At 42.8% G+C, this 19,782-nt stretch overlaps 1 protein-coding gene across 2 annotated transcripts in view; it reads left to right on the top strand.

The window, feature by feature from the left end:
* Positions 1–19,782, top strand: part of LOC144731598 (semaphorin-6A-like) — a 146,721-nt gene that overhangs the window by 75,729 nt on the left and 51,210 nt on the right. For both annotated transcript variants that reach the window (XM_078612772.1, XM_078612771.1), the window contains 6 exons: positions 1,646–1,706; positions 4,895–4,957; positions 8,433–8,534; positions 13,836–13,926; positions 14,539–14,658; positions 15,864–15,952. In XM_078612772.1, coding sequence (XP_078468898.1) covers positions 1,646–1,706; positions 4,895–4,957; positions 8,433–8,534; positions 13,836–13,926; positions 14,539–14,658; positions 15,864–15,952 — 526 coding nt within the window. The remainder of the gene's footprint in view (positions 1–1,645; positions 1,707–4,894; positions 4,958–8,432; positions 8,535–13,835; positions 13,927–14,538; positions 14,659–15,863; positions 15,953–19,782) is intronic.

The following is a 19,782-nucleotide window of genomic DNA, read 5'->3' as shown; positions in this document are numbered from 1 at the left end:
AATTGAGTTGCCTCGCCAGGGTGAATGGGAGCGCACGGTGTGTGGTGGCTTGAATATAATATTTACACAGGTAGCTTGTGGGCCGTAAAAAAATGAGGGTTTATATTGTTTGAAATAAAAGCAAGATATATATGGCCCATATAATTTTTTTGCTGAAAATTGTTGAAATGATTTGAGCACACAGTTTTATTGTTTTTATTCATCATCACGGACAGGGTCTATGTCAAAGCGGGGAGTAGTGAACGGGTTTCTGTGATGATTATGCTCATGTCACCTGCTGAACATTTCTGCGACGTATGCCAAAGACGACCGTGTACACACACACACACGGCGGGTAACAGGTACATACCAGGTGTGGCGAGATGAGAAAAAAAATGCGTCGTCTCATTCGTTTTGACGTTTGTTGGTGCACTCCGTGGTGCGTTAACAGGTGGGCCCGCGCTCCACCTGTTAAGTGCCTGCGTGCGGACCGGCACAGCTGCAAGGGATACGCCGGTGGCGGCCTTGTATGGGCGGTGCACTGCGTGTGGGTTTCAAATGTGTGGCGCAAGCAGACTCGGGTAGCGTTTTCCTTGGAGCACCCACAGCCCTTGACGGCGGCACTCTCGGCAATTGCTGTTGCTTCCTAAGTGCCCCGAAACCAAACTGGGCAAGCCAGTTAAATAAAGAGCCTTTGTTGTGTACTTTGTTGTGTGCTGGGCAATTAGTAATGTTATTTTATTCTCTCAGTTATAAAGAGCAGCATTGTGATGCTCTGTTATCTTGTGTGGGTTTTTTTTTCCATTTACTGAGAAGAACAAAAGACGTTATTATACGCATTTGCATTCTGCTGATAGACATCTACACAATTATTACACTAGGGCAAGAGCTTTTACAGGACTGTACTTGTCATTTATTTGTATTGAGTTAGAAGTTTTTTCTTAATTCATTTTTTTAGCTTGTTCGGACGATGTTGCCTATGATGTTTAACAAAATGCCACTTGAGACTTCTTATCCACATGCTAACATGTCAACACATTCATCAATGAAACCGCATTGAAAACAATATACTAGGTCATGTTTTTGGTAATGGCCCTTCCTTAAATGGCTCTTATTCACAGCACCTAGGCCTCTCTCTGTGTGTTCTTAGAAGAGCCCATGGTTGAATCGTCGCCTATTTTTCTAAAAATGTGAAGGCAGTGCTTGACGAATGTGAGTTGTTATGGCAATTGTGTGCATCGCTGCCAGATGCAGCAGCCTCACCAAATAATTAACAGGTCGTTATAAGTAAGGAGGGTGATTGGCTAACACCATAATGCACGCCTCTACTTTTCACTTCACAGTCATGAGCCTGACGTGGGTTTTCATTTGTGAAAGTTTTTTAAATATCACCTGGGTGTCGGTAATATATTGCTAGTCGTGGAAAAGTGTGGCTCTTTTGCAGTTAAATAATTCTGTGGCCATTGCACTTAACGTAGCACAGCGCTGTCATGCACACATTCGCGTGCATGAATTGTGACAATGTGCAGATGTATTCATGCAAACACGTGCACAGTTGATCGTTTTAGTAAGTGAGGCTCCGCACAGAAGCTCGCTGCAAAATAAATTGCTCAATAAAAGAAAATGTAAAGCTTCCACATAAAACTTTGTGCCTTTCTCTTTGCAGAGATCACATCTATGGCCTCGACTTGGACGCGCCCCTATCAGATGAGATATATTACGACAAGGTGAGGTCAACTGAAATATCACTGCCTTGCGCGACTTCTTTTTATCAGTTGCCGTGTTTCAGCGGCACGACGCCCTGCGAGAGAGCAGTGGTCCGCAGAGCGACTTTGCCGACTAATTCGCGCGGCTTGCAAGAGAGCACAGTTTTGAATTTCATTTTAGACGATGCATTAATTGCAATATTTCTGTGGCTGGTAGGGTGTGTGTGTTTAAAATGGTAGCCTGTTAAGTCACATTGGCTACACTCTCATGCTCGGCCGCATAACTTTTCCTGGTTACGCATTTGAGGCAGCAGAGCTTGAATGCACCTGGACTGTTTTGAGGTCTGCAGTGTTATATATATTTTTTTAACAGACAAACTAACAAAATGTATATATTTTAAAAATTTGGTTGAGACTCCCACTTTGATCTGTTGAACCTATTAAGAATGGGCAAGCAGGCCAGTGCGCGTTCACCAGGGAATTACTGATTTGCTAATTATGAACGCTCCAGGGTTGCAGCAGACCAGAATTCTTGTCTAATTAACTTCCCATTTACATACGCGAAAAGTATTGGGGGGGGGTTATTTAATTTCCATTGCCCTATTAACATATTCAGGGCCGTTTAGGTTGTGAATTGCATACCCTTGTGCACCTCATGACAAAGTTCAATGTGCTGGTGTTGTGGTAGCTGCAGTTTCTGTTTATCTTAATTATTTTTGTAATGATTTCACTTCCGAGTAGACGTCAAGCTCCGCCTTGATAAATAAAGTGTTTGGATGCTGCTTCCTATCATCCTCCGCTATATTCAAGTCCGCACGGAGCGCCTCTGCCTTTAAAAAAAAAGACTAAACCGATACTCTTTTGCCCATTAAACGGGAAAGAACAAAAAATGATTCTTGAAGTTGCAGAGTGTCTGACACCTCCATTATAATTCAAAAAAAGTGTGTTCTCTCATCTTTTTTTTTTCACGAGGAAAAAAAAACATTCACAGCCAGATGACAAGTGCCAGGCGATTATGTCTGTGCTTCGGGAGATGCATTCCACTACGGTGTAATTACCGTGAAGGATCAAGATACAAATTAAGCTTCCAACATGTCAAATTTCTGTCTTTGCACCGATGATTTCATCGCTCGTACAAGAGATTAATCTACAGACAGAGGTGGGATGAAATCTCTCTTTTAACCTCATTTCTTATCTCATTTGATTTTAGACTGGATAAGGATCCACTATGTAACACGATTTTTGTTCCTGGGTAGTAAGTGTTATTTTCTAATTGCTTATGCCTAAAGAGTATAGAAAATGGCTATTATTCCCCACAAACTTTGCTTTTGTAACCAGGACTTTACGTGAAGGAATGACACAAATGCACACGTTTTCTCATTGAAAATGGGTAAATTTCAAAATATCACTGTCCTGGTCACAAAAGCAAAGTTTGTGGAGAATAATAGCCACTTTCTGTACTTTTGAGGCATAAGCAATTAGGAAATAACACTTATTACCCAGGAACAAAAAATGATTCAATTTGTTACACAGTGATATTAATGGAGTTGATTATTAACTTTGCTTTTGTGTCCTGGTCACAAAAGCAAAGTTTGTGGGGAATAACAGCCACTTTCTGTACTTTTGAGGCATAAGCAATTAGGAAATAACACTTACTACCCAGGAACTAATTTTTGTATTTTTTGTTTCACAGTGAGATCATACAATAAGGTCCCTTCAATAATTGCAGTTAATGTTTAAAATACATTAATGATAATTGGCAGTTTTGTCATTCGCTTTTCAGCGTATTTTTGGGCCAATTCTCCATATTTAACAAGGCCATTCAAACACCATTAAATTTATTCACCAAATTTCACAGTGCATTTATTTTTGCTAAAAGATGTTGACGCATTATGTTGGTAAAACTGCCAAATTGCTTTCCCAGTCAAGGCTTTTTTTTTACAGCAGTAATTACAGTGTACAAATTAACTGCAATCAAATTGGCTGCAGTAAGCCTCTGGGACACACAACCCTGAGATTGCGGAAATTCTTCTGACCAGCGATTGGAATGAAACACCATTCACGTGCATTAATGCAGAAGGGATAAAAAAGAGATGATCAAGTTGAAAAACACAACAGAGATGCACAAAAAAGTACCAAATGGTTTAAAATTTCTCCATTTATATGTCTGTGCCGGACGTTATGTACATAAGCCTGAATACACGGTGACGCGCGGAAAGCGTTAATGCATGCTCGTAGCCAGTTTAAGATTAATGCCAGCATTTGTGACGGAAGCTAGAATGATTAATGTTTCTTGGCACAATGGAAGGCTAAAGGAAGCCACACCTGGTTTGTGTGTTAAGCTTGCATTGCTGGGAGCATAGCGTTTACCATGTTTCTCTGCAAATAAAAATAAACGTGTGGCTTCGGCATCCTGCGGGGATTTTTTTTTGCCCGCTTTCCTGTCTCCGTTGCACGTATTGGGTTGCGTTGCAAGAGAAACAGGCAGCGGATTTGATGTTTTTTTCACCTTTTAAATGAGACGACCACAAAATTAAGTGATTTACAATGCGTGCAAATATAACAGTGATCCACCACCAAAAATAAAATCAACGTGAATCAAGATTCTGTGTTTTGTGTCGAGTACAGTCTGCAACGATACTGCCGCAGTGTCATGGTTAGCACACTGGGCTTGCAATCCAGAGGTGAACGTTTATTACGTTCACCCACCCAACCGCCTCGTTGTGGTGGAGCACAGTGTGAGTGCTCTCAGCCCTTCCAACATGTTTGGTCAGCCTGGAACAGTAGGCCAAGTATCCTCTAGATGGGCTTTTTAGGCTGGTGTGAGCAAGCAATTGCTTGTACCATGCACCTTTGCTATTTTAGCAAATGTCCAGAGTTGCTAATAGCAGTGCAATTACATTTTGCCAAAGCTGCTTGAGGTCTGTTGAGGCTCTACTGTTGAAACTGTAGACTTCTTTCCATAATTTAGCTATATGTTTATATTATGGGTTCCTTTTTTCACCTCAACACACAGTTGTAAACTCGAGTAATGATTGAATAAGCTTATCGCATCAATCTTAGCACTGCCTCGGTTTAGGGTTGGCAGTGTTCAGTGTGAGCAGTAAAAGCGTGCAGCCCTGTGGCGACTGTCTGTGTGCTCTGAAAGGGGGGAAGGGAGCTCCAAGTAAAGTGTAAATCCTGCTGCTTTACCCGTTTCCTTCTCTCAGAGGCTAACTTGGAGGTCAAGTAAACAGGAGAGGGAGACGTGCTTCATGAAGGGTAAACAGGAGGTGAGACGAACTGTGCCCACACCCCTCTTTCCTCCTCTCCTTGCAGCCTCCACCAGGCCTCTACCCACCCCTACCAGCCTCTACCCCTCGCTCACATTTTGTCTATGCCCTCTCCCACCCCACCCCTCCCCTAAGAACCACAGTCACCTACATTGATTCCCACCATTGTCCACTTCCATTCCACACCGTTGCTCCTGCTCCTGGCCTCCTCTCTTTATCGCTCACATCACACGTGCACGTGGCCACTGCTTTTGGCAGGGTTTTAGTGCTCAGGAGCAGCGGTGCATCCATCCCTCAGGGGTCTTGCATTACAGGTCAGAACATTGCATGAACAGAAGGGCTTCATACATATTTCAGCACTCACTGGTTGCAAGAACAGCAGGAGGCCGCATGCGCCAGGCCCCATGCCCCCATTCCCCGATTTCGTTATACATTTCACTCATTTGGCACATCCTGTATTGAGAGGAGTTGCTTCATCACACTGATAGATGCCACTTTCAGTCTGTCCATGGACATCATTGGGCTGAATTTCACCTGATAGAAAAACTAGGAGAAAACTAACAGCTTTTACAATAATCTTTCCATAGCTATGATTGAAATGCACATTTTTTAAAACTATAATGATCAATATTATACACCACAGACATTATTGTCATGGTTGCTTTTAAAAAGGTGGTTATAATTTTTCACAGCATTTAAGTTGAATGCACATGGCTAAGAGAGCCCACGTGTAAGTGTTATAATCATCCGATTTGTTGTGAAAATTATTTGAGTCCCAATATCGTACATACTCCAAAAGGTCACGTTTTATTAAATAAATCCACTGTATAATTTATCACCCTTTGTAAAACGACTTTTGGATGAAGACCCCCTAACACATAGGGATTGTTTGACTCTACTTCACACTCACTGGTCAGTACAAGTTGATGAAGGGCATTGGTTCATACCAAGGGGACCCAGGATCAGGTTAGATCTTACACACCACTGATGTTAACAGTGGCACGGAATCAAACCTATGTTAGCTGCGTTCTTTAAACATTCTGCCAACCACTGCACTACTGCTCTCCCGTGAAAGAAGAAATTTAACTGTCACCAAAATTTGTTTTACATGGCAAAATTAAAAACATCGTGAGACAAACAATGAACATCTCCCGAGGTATGTTGTTGTTTGTGATAAGTGACAATAATGTGATGCAATTCTGTTTAATTGTGGATAGATAACAGCGTTGCACTGGGAAAAATTTTACTCAAGGCAGAAAAGAAAATACAATTGGAATGACGAGTCCACTTAGAGAATATTCACTGGACTGAAATCAAACTTGTGATTAGAGTTGCCTTCATTTCTTCTTGATTAAAAAAAAATTAAAGGATCCAGATAAAGTTATTTGAAAATGTACATGTTAAACAATCACAGGGAGAAATTTAATGGAATGTTTGCATGTTTTTCACATCCAATTTTTGGGGGCCCTTCTAAAGATATCACTTTTTTAGTAGAAAATGAACAATAAACTGTGGAACTTGATATTTCCAGTTATCGCCCATACTACTTGCCCGACTGTTGTACAGTTCAAATAAATGCAGTTATTGTTAATACTGTGGGGAGGCACTTCAAGCATCTGAGATACACTTGCTTGGTCAAAGCAGACATAGCGAGACAACCACTGCTCGCATAGCCAATCTGTAATTGCACTCTTGCACAATTTGTAAATTTGCCCAACCTGGCCAGACACTTTCCCCACAGGTGTAGCAACTCAGCTATTAAAGCAATGGAAAGGGAATCCAGATAATTTATGTAACGATACGTAAGCAGACATGAGGCCACATGGGTTCAAAACAAGTAGACTTTGGATTGGTTTCAACATGCAGTGTCTCAGCGACGCGACACTGAACCTGAATCTGCTGATGAGATGCTGAGCCTGACACTATTGATGAGACGCTGAATGTCAAAACTGGCTCAGAGTTTGTGTTGACGAAATACTATTTATATTCTTTGGGTCTTTCGGTAAAGCCACGTAGATAGAAAAATAATGAAAAATATCACGACGTTTCGATCGCAACAGAAGCAATCGTCATCAGGTGAAACAATATCGCGGGAAAGCTACCGAAAGACTCAAAGAACATGAATTCGTGCAGTCACGAAAGCTTTAAGTCAAGATTTGACGGAATACTGTTGAAATTATTTACTCTGAAAAGGCTGTATGGCTGATGGGATGTGTTAAAAAAACTTTTATATGTATTGTTTAAGTGAAGAGACAGATGCGAAGGATGTGTAGTGTCCGCTTATGTCGTTGCAACTTTTAAAAAAAACATGCTTTATTTTTATTTTTGCTATACATGAGGGGGGGCAGGCGGACAACTCGGGGAGGAGGGGGGGATGTAGTTCTTACTTAAATTCTCCACAACTTCTCGAATTATGATTTCGTGTTGATTTATGTTAAATCGGAACAAGAAATCCAGGAACCTTTGTTTTCTTAGCACAAAAAGAAAATGCCCCACTGTATTTTTTTCTCATTAAACAATCAAATGTCAATTAGTCTTTTAGGCTATACAGAGTCTTTGTAATAGATCTTGTGAACGTTTGGTACAACTTTGAATCAATAGAGAATTAAATTAAAGCAGTTGTTTTACATTATTAGCTTCAGCAACCGACGAAGAAAGGATTTACATTTAAGTTAATGGCTTTTTTTGTTTCACTGCTAACTCTTTAAACCACACACACATCTTGTGGAGATATGAATCATTCTAACTTTGGACAGCATTAGTGAGGTCCACATTTTACCTGGCACCACCAATTATGTCCCGACAACTTTAAAAGGTAAAATATCTATTGTTTATTCAGGGAAGCCTCACTGTGATTTTCAGACTTTCTTGTTGAAGAGTCCTGCATTGGGATGATTGACTAATTCAATGTGTGTGTTTGGCTTCACACGAGAGGAAACCAGAGTATGTGGACAAACCACGCATGGAAGGGGATAATGCCGAGTGCTGCACAGATGGATTAAATCCACTCGCTTTACTTCCATTGCTTGTAACGTATCGACAACTACTGTCGGCTTGTAATGATTGCAGTTCCTCATGCTCATGAAACTTGCATGAAATAATGCTCTACGGATTGATCAGCTAGGTGATTTAGGAAAATGATATGCAAATGTTAACTTTAGGCTAACGGACTGAATGAGACAACACAATGAAACAAACAATACAAGTAAGATGGTACAAATGACTCCTTGAATCAAATTGCGACCTATATCCTGGAAATCCCAAAGTATCTCGGAGCAGAGGGGGGGGGGGTAATGAATCGTTCCATGCCTATTTCGTACTCTTGGTCACTTGCTTGCAAAGTTTAGGCTCACCTGTGGGTTTATTTGTTCAAAGCCAGTGGTGTTTCCCTCTGAGGATGACTCGTCGTATTTTCGTGCGTCACGATTGTGTTTACACCGTGCCGAGGGAAGAAACGCTAACCCCTTGTGCCCAGGCGGAGTGCAGGAACTACATTAAAGTGCTGCTCAGGAGAGGAGACAACAGCATGTTCGTGTGTGGCACCAACGCCTTCAACCCCATGTGCAGGAACTACCTGGTAAGATTAAAAAGCACAAAAAGCAAGCACAGTATAAAATACACTTATACGCACACAATCCCAACTCCTGTCGAGACTCTTGCGGAGCGAGATGTTTGCTACCTTGCCTCGTATACAGGGGGTTCGTGGGTTCGATACCGACCCTGATGCCTGTATATTTTGAGTTTGCGTGTTTTCCCTGTGGTCGCGTGGATCTTTCTCTGGGTCCTCCACTTTTTCCCTCCACATTTACAATCAACACGCGTTTCGAGTATTTGGCTGCTATAAATTTCCACTTGGTTGAGCTATCATTTGTGGCCAGGTCGCTTCAGAAAATGAGCTAATAGGTCAGTGGGCCTTACCTGATAAAATAAAACATTCTTTAGTTACAAAAATTGTTTAGACAGTGCTGTTAGCGAGCACCTCTTGAGTTCGAGCATGACACGTGAGGGCCACGTGAGGGCAAGGTGTGGTCAGCACCACGCCTCCGTCCCACCAGATTTGTCTTTCAAGTAGCGATGATGAAACTTCATGCACAATGCATGTTACAATTCATTGATTTACATAGATGTTTGAATCTGTGACACGCGGTTTGAAATGTGCGTGGAAAATTTTACTGGTTTTTCTTCCTGCAACTTATTCCGTTATGTTAACGGTTGGAATGAAGAGAAACAGAACGACCAGGTCAGCACAGATGAGATGGGGAGTATAACCAAGACACAAAACATCGTTCCTGAAGCTCACCATGATCCCAGGTCATGATAAGTTCAATAAATCACATGGATTGAGCGGCGAGTTGCAGGATGTCTTCCATCACGTACGTTGTTCGTTTTAGGCTGAATTGGCCTAGGGGTATCCCAGATCAGGTTTATATACCATTTACCACTCGTGTCTCATGTGGCCAGGAGTTGAACTCACACCCTGTAGCGGTGATTATAGAGCGGTGCACTAACCACCTGCAAATGACTGGGTGCAGTTCTGGTCACACCAACCCCCTGGGGTTCTCTGCTGGCCTTAATAGGTGCTCACTGAGAGCACTTGCCCAACAGTGTTATCGCTAAACATAGCATATTTGTATCACAGATACACACGTTAGGAAGTCCTGTCAATCCATAGTACAAAGTGTACACATGTCTGTGGCATGTTATGAATTAATTAACAAAAGGCACATGAAAATTAAATTAACTTCGACTGTGTTGTAGACACAATTCTATCGGCATGAGGCTTGTTTAGCATCCTACTAATGAGCATCTCCTCCTGAAAAACGCAGAACAAATTGTGCCTTTAGGCTTACTTTGATCCCTCAGCCTGTGTGTTATTAGCAACCGAAAAGAAATACACTGTTAAAGAAATGGGCGTACACGTTGTTAAGTTTTTGAGTAGTCTAAAGTGGACCGTGAGTAAAATGGCCATCCCCACTGTCATACCTGTCCTTGATTTGCCTCGCCAAATGAATGTGGAGAAACCCCTTGAAGTTGCTGACCAGATCATTGGCCCTGTGATGTTGCCATTAATTCAAAATAAACTTGCTTTAAATTTCGATTTAAAGCTTTCGTGACTGCAGGGATTCATCTTCTTGGCTCTTTCGGTAAAGTCACGTAGAAGGGAAATAATGAAATAAAAAAAATAAAACATAATAAAATAATTCTCAGCAACTGTAACAAAAAACAAATAAACCGTGAGAATAATTTTATTATGTTTTATTTTTATTATTTTATTATTTCCCTCCTACGAGACTTTACCGAAAGAACCAAGAAGATAAACTTGCTTTGTACTTGGGTTATCTTTGTCCTCTGTGGTCGGTGCTGGGTTGGGGGGTCAGGGGATGGACGAATTGTCTAATTCAGCATCTGCAGTGGCAATAAAAGCAACTGTAACAAAAAACAAATAAACCGTTTGCACACGCATCTCAAAACTGCTGTTCGTGTACTATACACGTGTATAAAACAGGACTCAATGTTTTTTTTTATTAAAAAAAAAAAGGAATAACCTCAGGTTAGCTCGTGAATTTGTTGCCAAATAATTCATGCATCCATGGCTAAAAATTAATAAATTTCACGGGAAATTATGCAACCTTCTAAAATGGTGGTCTTATGAAAAATGTATAAACCACATGCTTCGGGGATAAGTTAACCGAGGAGAAATTAATAAACACTTGCAACGGTTTCGCATTGGTTAACCGGCCTTGATGTTACCCAAGAAGCCATTCTGCCTCAATAGGGATTAGCTTACATGGGGGCTCAGTGGTCCAAAGGCTGCGTTGATGTCTTTGTTATGGCAAAGAGGATTAATGTACATCAAACAAACAATAAAACGTCGAGCTGAATGCTTCCTTGTTTCTGGCACAGAACCATGAGAAGGTCACCCTTTGTGGCTATTGTTTCCTTTGTGTCTATTTTTTAAGAGGTTGGAGGAAAAAAATGTCACTGCACATGAAAAACATGTATTGCTTGAGACTGCTGCTCTGTGCGCTGTTAGCTCATTTAAAATGTCAGTGGTTGGGGATGATGATAGTGTTGATGGTGGTGAACGGAAGTTGTGACAACAGCAATAGCGGTGAAGGTGCTGGAATTGCTGACGTGTAGTGTTTACAATAGCGGTGTTAATTGCCTCCGGCATAGAATATACATGGAACCAAATTTGTTCAAATGCAGAGATCAGCACTTTTCAGAAATATAGATGCACAGTAGGAGAGAGTGCAATGAATCGCAGCATGCAGGCACTTAATGCCGTTTTGAATACCCTTATTCATAAAGAGTAAATATTTATGATACAAAATCTGAACAAAACTAAACTCCCTGCATGGCAGCTTTTCCATAAATGTACAACCATAATTGAAGCAATTGGAGACTTCTGGAAATTCAATAAATTGTACGTAAGGCAAGTGAACATGGCCTGAAAACAAAATATATGTACTTTGTTATACAGATCAGAGTCTTTGCAATACTACTTCTATATTGCTTATTGACCATAGGCATAATATAAAAAGAAATTGATTGTAGATAAAAACACATTTAAAGAATGACTTTCAGTTAAACTAATAGGCTATCCGTAAAAAATGTTTCTGAAGTTACCTTTCCAGAAGGTATTTCGTTTCCCTCGTAGATTTATGAAATTGGAACAGGGCAATTTACAACATATCTAATGAATTCTTAATCGAGCCTCCTGTAGGTGTGTCTAGGATTAATTATGTCACAGAATTAAGGTGTTATCACCTGAGAAACCAGGCACTATTGCACCGTGTAACCATGGAATGTAAAACGTGCAAGCAAATTCTCCCAAGTGTCTCGTCGGCTTGAAAACCATCTGCGATTTATTTTTTTGCATGTAACATTAAAGTTGATTAAATTCATAAAATTACCAGAGAGGTTTGGTCCAAATATATATTCATTTCAGCGCCGGATTCTCCCCGCATTTGGCAACCTACATTCAGATAAGTTTTTCTGGGGCTCTTTGGAAAGAATTAAGTGGGTAATTGCCTCCTGACCAAGGAATGAGTATTAAATGTCAGATCGAATGGGCCGGCGGGTGACAGTTGGTGAGGGATGCGTTCCGTGAAGGCAGGAGAAGGTCGGGGTTTTGTCGTGGTGCATTGTGTGAGTGAAGTCAGGTGTGGCAGCTGTCATGCATTTCACTTTCAGTCCCCCCCCCCACTAAGAAACAGCCATGTCACCTGTTGTACACCTAAACGATTCTGCTACGATGCTAATTAATTATTTCGCATTTAATCACCCTGCCAGAATTTTTCATAACGTTCCCGTTAATGTGCTCTCAGCCTTATTGAAGACAAATGCGTTTGCGTTCAGTGTCAGGGAATATGAACGTACTTCATCATTATTTGGCCACAAAGTCGTTTTGGCAACTGGATATATCTATTGTGGTTTGTTAAACCCTTTTGTGGTGTGGTAGATGGAGTTTAAATAAAAAATACACACTTCCTTTGCTTTAAAAATACTTTAGCTTATGTGTTGTCACACGTTGGTGTATGTAAATGTGAAATAAATGTTGCATGCCCATATGAGTTGATAATTAATTCTGTGACACATAATTTACTGTTGCACATAATTATGTGACCTTGATAGAATAATTTCCTTGCTCATTATCAAATCAATTTAGCAGTCACTTTTTTAAAACTGCCCCATCATTTAGCATTATGTTTGTACTTCATTTAAATGGCATACTTAATCTGGATAAAAGCTCTTGGGTTATTTTGGAACCATATTTTTTTAGCCACTTTGTTATCTTGCATGCCGCAAGGTCAGCTTAATTGCAAAGTTGTGCTATCTAAAAATTAAATCATAGGTTTAAAAAAAAACAAATCTTAAAAAGTGTGTATTAGTAATAAGAAATTGGCAGGGAGGAGAGAGAAATTAGATTTAATCACGATGAGCGAACATGGGCCCTGTGCCTCGTGACGTGAGTTTGCACACGTTGGTTCGGTTAAGGACTTCGGTTTTATGTTAGAGTGGTGGAAGCAACCTTCTCTTCACTTTTTTTTTTACACAATTGCCTAGCACAGGCCCAAAGGATGGGAAAAAACATCATTGGCTTCGCAACAAAATTGCATTTTCAAAGTTATAATTCACAATAGTTAACATATTTCTTGATTTGTGAATGGTTCTTATTGTTATTAAGAGCTTGGGAAAAAACGATATAATGCGAGGGAATCCCAAAGTGGAGCAGTACGAGCAAAGAAGCAGCAAGAGAAGTGAGGTGACCTGCAGTGTGGTGGTTGAAACAAAGTGTGGATGAGACGAAACTGTCAGTCTGGTAGACGGCTGGCTTCACCATGGGTGGATGGATCTGTGAGTAAAATTGACTGGAGTAGAAACCATGACGCCCCCACCCTTAGAATGATGAACCAAGTGGATGCCTGCCTGCTAACCTGAGCGCATGTCTGTGTTGGAGAAATGGGGGGGGTGTGATTCTATGGCCCTCACCTCCGATGGCACCGGACCGAATTTGTGCCTTTCAAATTAATTCTCATCTGACACCTCAAACCTCAGCTAATTGAACAAATTCGGCAAAAAACACGTGAACACCCGAAAACGTGTACCCACAGCCCCAAAATGCACTCCTCACTGCAGATAAAAACGTATTTCATTCCAGGTAAACTAATTAACTGACAACAGCATTTTGACAGCAGCGGCAGTTATTTTATCAGGTTAGAAGTTCTTTTGTGCGTGTGTTTTTTTTTCTCACCGATTTCATTACGATTTTTTAAAATTAGATTTCAACTGTAGAGTTGTTGTCAAAGCTTTTTCTCTCACCTGTGCTACTGCTCCGTTTTCTTCCTCCTTTCTCGTGTTCGCTGATACACAGCTTGACACCTTGGAGGTGGAAGGAGAAGACATCAGTGGCATGGCAAAGTGTCCCTACGATTCACGGCAGAGCAACGTGGCACTCTTTTCTGGTGAGCACCTCTCACTTCTTCCCTCTCTGACGGATCGTCACGTGCGTGGTCGTGGCGAACGTCAAACAGCACCCGACATTTGCGCACGCCTCGTCAAACTGCTCCCCGTAATGTTTACGCTTCTGATATATTCGCCGTGTTCCGGTGGCTGTCGTCTGGCACATTAAGTGTTTGCAAGCACTCTCGACTGAATGGCTGCCTTCTGCGAAGCGACCCGGGTTGCGACGCAGGCCCGTGCGTTCTTAGTGAACGGCGCGGGTCCGTGTTTCTTGTCGGGAGAGTTACGACGCGGTTTTATTTGACAATACAGATGCTGCCACGTTCGCGCACGGTGGCGGGGGACGACGCGGTCACGTAATCTGGTTTCCCGCTCAATGATGTAATGCAATTTCCCATAAAGCACTGAATCCCGCGCACGCGCTCCGCGCTGACAGATGTTGCGTTCATCGTATTAATTTGTGCGTCACAGGCAAAGCGACCACATAATGCATTGAGCAATTAACCACAAAGTGGTATTGCGCTGACATCTGTGACCCTGTGGCTGTGGCAGGTGTGCGCGTGTTATTGACTCGAGTGCGTACGCGTGATTTTTTCATTTTTTTTATTCCCCAGATGGAATGATGTATTCTGGAACGGTCACGGACTTTCTGGCGATAGATGCAGTCGTGTACAGAAGTATGGGTGGGGGTCCTACACTGAGAACTATCAAGCACGACTCAAAGTGGCTCAAAGGTGCAATTGTTTTGTCTCCACCCATTGTCACCGTTAAGCTCCCCTTTGTTCCCTCTAAACCCCTGCCTAGCACTCACTCCCTGCTCCTCATCATTTACTACGTAAATGAGCTACAGACATCCTGCAGCGGTAGGGATATTAACATGCTCTGCTTCTGAAAAGGTCAGGTTGAAATTGAAACGAGATGAATTAAAAGTAACGCGGAGACCAATTTATGCCTCGTGGTGGAGCAGATATGAGTGGCTGCACGTTAGCTGTAAAACCTGTCATCTTACAGGCATATTATTAAGCGGCACATGAGTTGCATGAGACAAGCAGGTAGTGAGCCACCGTCATTGCATTTATTAATCCAATGTGCTGCTGCTCTCTCAAGACATGCATACAGTGCCTCATGAGGACGTACTAAATAGAATCTGATCATGTGAGGCAGGTGCTATGTGTCCCTCCCACTTTTGTCTTATGCTTTCTCAGGTCGCCGGGGTTCATAGCGCAGCGCGCTAACCACTCCGCCACCACTCCTGACATACGCGCGCACCCCCACAATGCAGTGTAGGGCAGGCCAACACGCCCCCGTGAAGCAAACCTTTGATTATGCACGCAATGCAGTGTGAGACGGCACCCACGTGTAATCGATTGGCAGGCCCAGCGCACAGCAGCGCCGGCAACAGTAAATCGTAACATCTCAACCAGTCACGCTTGCGTTTCAAACACTAACAACTCGTGCGTGTGTATGCGGGGATCGGTGGCGCAGAGGTGGGCACACTGCGCTGCAAACCTGGAAACCCGAGTTCGATTCTGGCTCATGGCCAACACCAATCACGATTATTTAAACTGGACCTGGGCTTCTCCTAGGTCGACTCAGCCTTAAATGAGTACCTGGTGCGGTGTATAAACATCGCCACTCGGGAGACAAAGGCAGCCGGGCATTGTGCTGGCCACTCACCCCCTCGTGTGCCGTGCAGGCCTTAACGGTGCTTGCTATAGCAGCACTTTCTCCAAAAAGTCTGTAAGGCAATGCGGTGGGGGGATGTCTTTGTATGTTGAACTTCTTTTGCACCATACGAAGCCAACCGTGCTAATCTGGAGGTGTCATGCGTGCGTATGTAATGGCCCCCCTGTTCAATAATGTTTGTACGTGGTCCCCCCCCCACCCCCTTCTCACACACGGGCTCCACGTCCCCTCACTTTGTGCTGGCACAATGCAGAGCCCCATTTTGTTCATGCTGTGGAGTACGGGGAGCACGTCTACTTTTTCTTCCGTGAGATCGCCGTGGAGTACAGCGTCTTCGGCAAGGTAAAGCAGCAGCAGCAGCAGACCTCTCGCTCAGCCCAGCCACACACACGGCACGGTCCTGCCGCCACGTGACACAGCTCGTTTGTGTCTGCGTGCAAATAAAACACAAAAAAATCTGCCTTTGAAAGAGTCAATAGTGAGGGGTTTTTTTTTGTACCTTGTATGGAGTACATGTGGCTAACGTAGCAGGCAATGTCCTCACGATAGCAATAACTCCAAGGCAAAACTTTGGTGAAAGTGCGCGACAGCTATCGTATCGTAGAAAAGTAAACTGAAAGATAGTCCACGTGGAATCTCAGTGGCTCTTTTGAGAACCAAAGGAAACATAGCAATCGGCCTGTGCCCCTGGTGGGAAGGCTTTGTCCCCAGCGCTGTTAAAATTAACCCTGATCCCAGTTTGCTTTCTTACCGTCTGCGTTCTCGCACAGTGACACGTACAAGTGTGATGGATGCGTTTGTTTGCATGCCAGCGCCCAAGTGTCTACAGAGGGGCGATCTTGCGTGTGTGCGTCTTCTCGTTGAAGATTACCCAGGGCGTGGTTAATGCATCTCTCACGGGCTTGAGTGTTGCAACGAACCGGGCCTGTGCTTTAGTGAACACGCACACGCCGTGTTGCGCTCAGCCATGGAGCTACCCATTTGCGCCAAACTTGCCACCTACCAGAGAATCCACAGGATGCCTGCACACTTGCACTGAACAACTTGCACGTGTCAGTTCTCTCCTCTGTGTTGCTCTGTCCTCCGCTGCTCTCTACATCTGTATGTACGTCCTTGTTGAACTTCTTCTAGCATCTCCATTCTCCTCTTTCCTCTCGGAATTTCCCCCCGATAACATTCCCTCGATGATCTCCTTCAGCTAGCCATTCCCTCTCACTACTACACGGCCCAATACAGATTTTTTCCTCTTTCTGATCAATCAAATTAATCTAACCGTTACAGTTAATGGTTAATGCGCATGATACGTGCTTGCCTTGGAGGAGTTAAAATTGGATGTTCCCTGTTGACATAGGTGCTTGACTGCGGTGAGGGTGTTTGAATTGAAGGGTTATTCATCGTCATTGCAACAAACTGTATTTAACATTTATTTTGTTTGCACTTTATTATAAAGGTTCTGCAATGTAAATGAGGCAGCGGTCAGATTATTCTGTGTCAGTATAATGCATTTGAGGAAGAGGACATTACTCAACATCGACAACCTATTGGGAAATGGTTTTGGACATTTCTTAAAAACTACCTCGAAGCCACCGTTCACATTATTAGATTTCATTTGGGGGTCCTCGGAGTGCAGTTTGCTGTGCCATTGCTGCTGCATTCACAGCAATCGCGCGAATAGCGGGCACCAAGCCACTCCCCGCATAATTAATTTCACGTGAACCCATTCGAGGCTAACGTCAGCCAGGTCCCCGTGTAACCAGACCTTGAGCGTGAACGCCGACCCAAGACATGTTTCAGGATTATGCAGAGAAGAGTGATAACAGACCAAAGATGTGGGCAGGGAAACCGCAAAGATGTGGTAAGCGGAGCAACATTGGTGTTAGCCGCACAGCCCTTCCCATTTTGCGTTGATGCTGATGGAAATGCGTGCGAGAGCGATGCCCACGCGCTACCAACCATGCCAACGTGCGAACACTTTACCTTTCGCTCCCCGCTGACTCACTCTTGACGTCATGGGAGGTTAAAAAAAAAGAATTATGAAAATAAATCTTATGGACAGACCTGACTCCCCGCTGTGCTCGTTATGACCGCAGCAGTTGAAAGTGCTAATGAGCCCAAGTATGGAAAGAGGAGGTGGGATGTTGTAGAAAATGAACAACGTTTGAGACAGCATGGGCACACAGGTCCACACGACGCTTGCAAACAACGTGTTTCCTAGAAGAGAGATTGCAGAGTGAGAAGTTACTTGCATGTTTTTTGTTTTTGTCTCTTTCATCTCTTTACATTTTTGGCAGCCGAGTGCGCTGTGAAGAATATTTCATCTCTCGACAATTGGCTTTATATTGATTTCTTAGAGAGTGGAGTTGCGACAATCTGTATATTACCTGGCATCCTTCAATGCGCCATCTCACACGACTACTCCACTATGCTCTCTTCAGCTCTTGGCTATGCGCATATCTGCTGAATAAGCCGCACAGAGCAGTGCCTGTTTCAAGTTTCAATTTTTATTTCGTTTAGCCGGGCCAGATCTTCAAGAGACCAGGAGAGTAGATAGAATTAGTGACACAGGTCACCAAAATGACAACAGCAATAGCATAAAAAGTACAACAATAAAGAAAATAGGAAAGAAATGTACACGAAAATTGCTGATGTTAGTGCAAACCAATTTTTTATGACTGTTTAGTTCAGTTATTCATAACCAGGCTGAAACCATAAAGACCAAATACCCACAATGACAAGCTTTTACCTTTTGAGGGCATAAGATTATAATCTAGGGCTTGGCATGTCTGGTTCAGTATATATATTTTTTATCTTGGGTAGCACTGCCATAGGCTCCTCAAATCACTCAACCAACGATTTTTTTTTACAGAATTGATTTCGCCTAACTCAATCAGACTTATAGCAAAATAATTTTCTCTATTTTCCGATGTGATGGGATTCAGTGGGTAAAAATAATCCATCCAGGCGAGAGTATAGTACTCACATTTGAACAGTATTCCTTTCCACCGACACTCTGCTTTATTTTTAAGTGACATTAAATATTGCTTTTGATAGTCCTGTAGGGCACAGAAACATCGTATTGGACATTTTAAGTGGTGGGTGAGAAACTGCTCATTGTGGTGTAGCAGTTTTGCCCATGAGAGCATCGCACATTGGCCTAATCTTGTAAAACAAAACGTTGGATTTCTTGTCGCGTTTGTATTTAGGGAGTACTGCAGTCGTAACCTCACCAGCCTTTTATTTAACAAGTGACACGTGTTTTCTACAGTGAAGGGATCTTGTAGTCATCATCAGTATAACATTTCCCCACCGTCCAAAAAGGCTTAAGTAGGCACAGAACCCATCAGAGGTGAGGAGGGGTGGGATAGAGGGTGGACGATAGTTTTTAGCTCCATTTACAAAGACCCCACTACATTGCAGACATCCATTTGCAGAAATCCATGCGAATTAGCAGGTGGGAGGAAGGTAAAATGAAAGTGACGATTATTGAGAGTCAGATTTGTTTTTCTTGCTCGCAACACACATTGCGGATGTGTGCGTATATTCTTCTCCTGAAATCCCCTTTGAAGGGTGGCTGTGGCGTGGCACCCAAAAAGAAAAAGTAATAGTGTTGTGCTTGAAATGGAGTACGGAAGAGTGTATGTCTATACTCTTTGGTTCTTTCGGTTAAGTCACGTAGGTAGAAAAATAAAATTAAATGAAAAATGATATAATCTCCACATATATAAAAGGCAAAGTTGTGAATATGTGTGTCTGTTCAAAATGCGTACTTCCCGACATGCAACATACTGGAAATTTGCCATGTGGGTACTTTCCAGACTGTACACCATGCAAAAATTATAAAAATACACTTTTGTGTGTTTTTTTTGGGGGGGGGGGGGGGGCAATTAATGCATATATTTTTAGCATAGCAAGTGAGCTGTGACGTCACATCTGTCACGTGACCCGCGCATGTGGAAACTTAACGCATTGTAGTGTAGTGGTTAGCGCGCTGCTCTACGAACCCGGCGACCCGAGTTCGACCGGTCCTGGGCCTCCCCTAGGTTCTTAGGTCCACTCAGCCTCAAACAATTAACTGGTGTGTGTGAACATTGCCACTGGGGAGACAAAGGCGGCCGGGCGTGGTGAATTAAGTCCCAGGCGAAGCAGGGGTAGTAAAGCTCGTATAATATATC

The sequence above is a fragment of the Lampetra planeri genome, chromosome 39, assembly GCF_965212315.1.
Source record: "Lampetra planeri chromosome 39, kcLamPlan1.2.h2, whole genome shotgun sequence".
In the NCBI taxonomy this organism is placed as follows: domain Eukaryota; kingdom Metazoa; phylum Chordata; class Hyperoartia; order Petromyzontiformes; family Petromyzontidae; genus Lampetra; species Lampetra planeri.
Note: the sequence above shows the minus strand (reverse complement) of the source record. Positions and strands in the feature narration are given on the sequence as shown.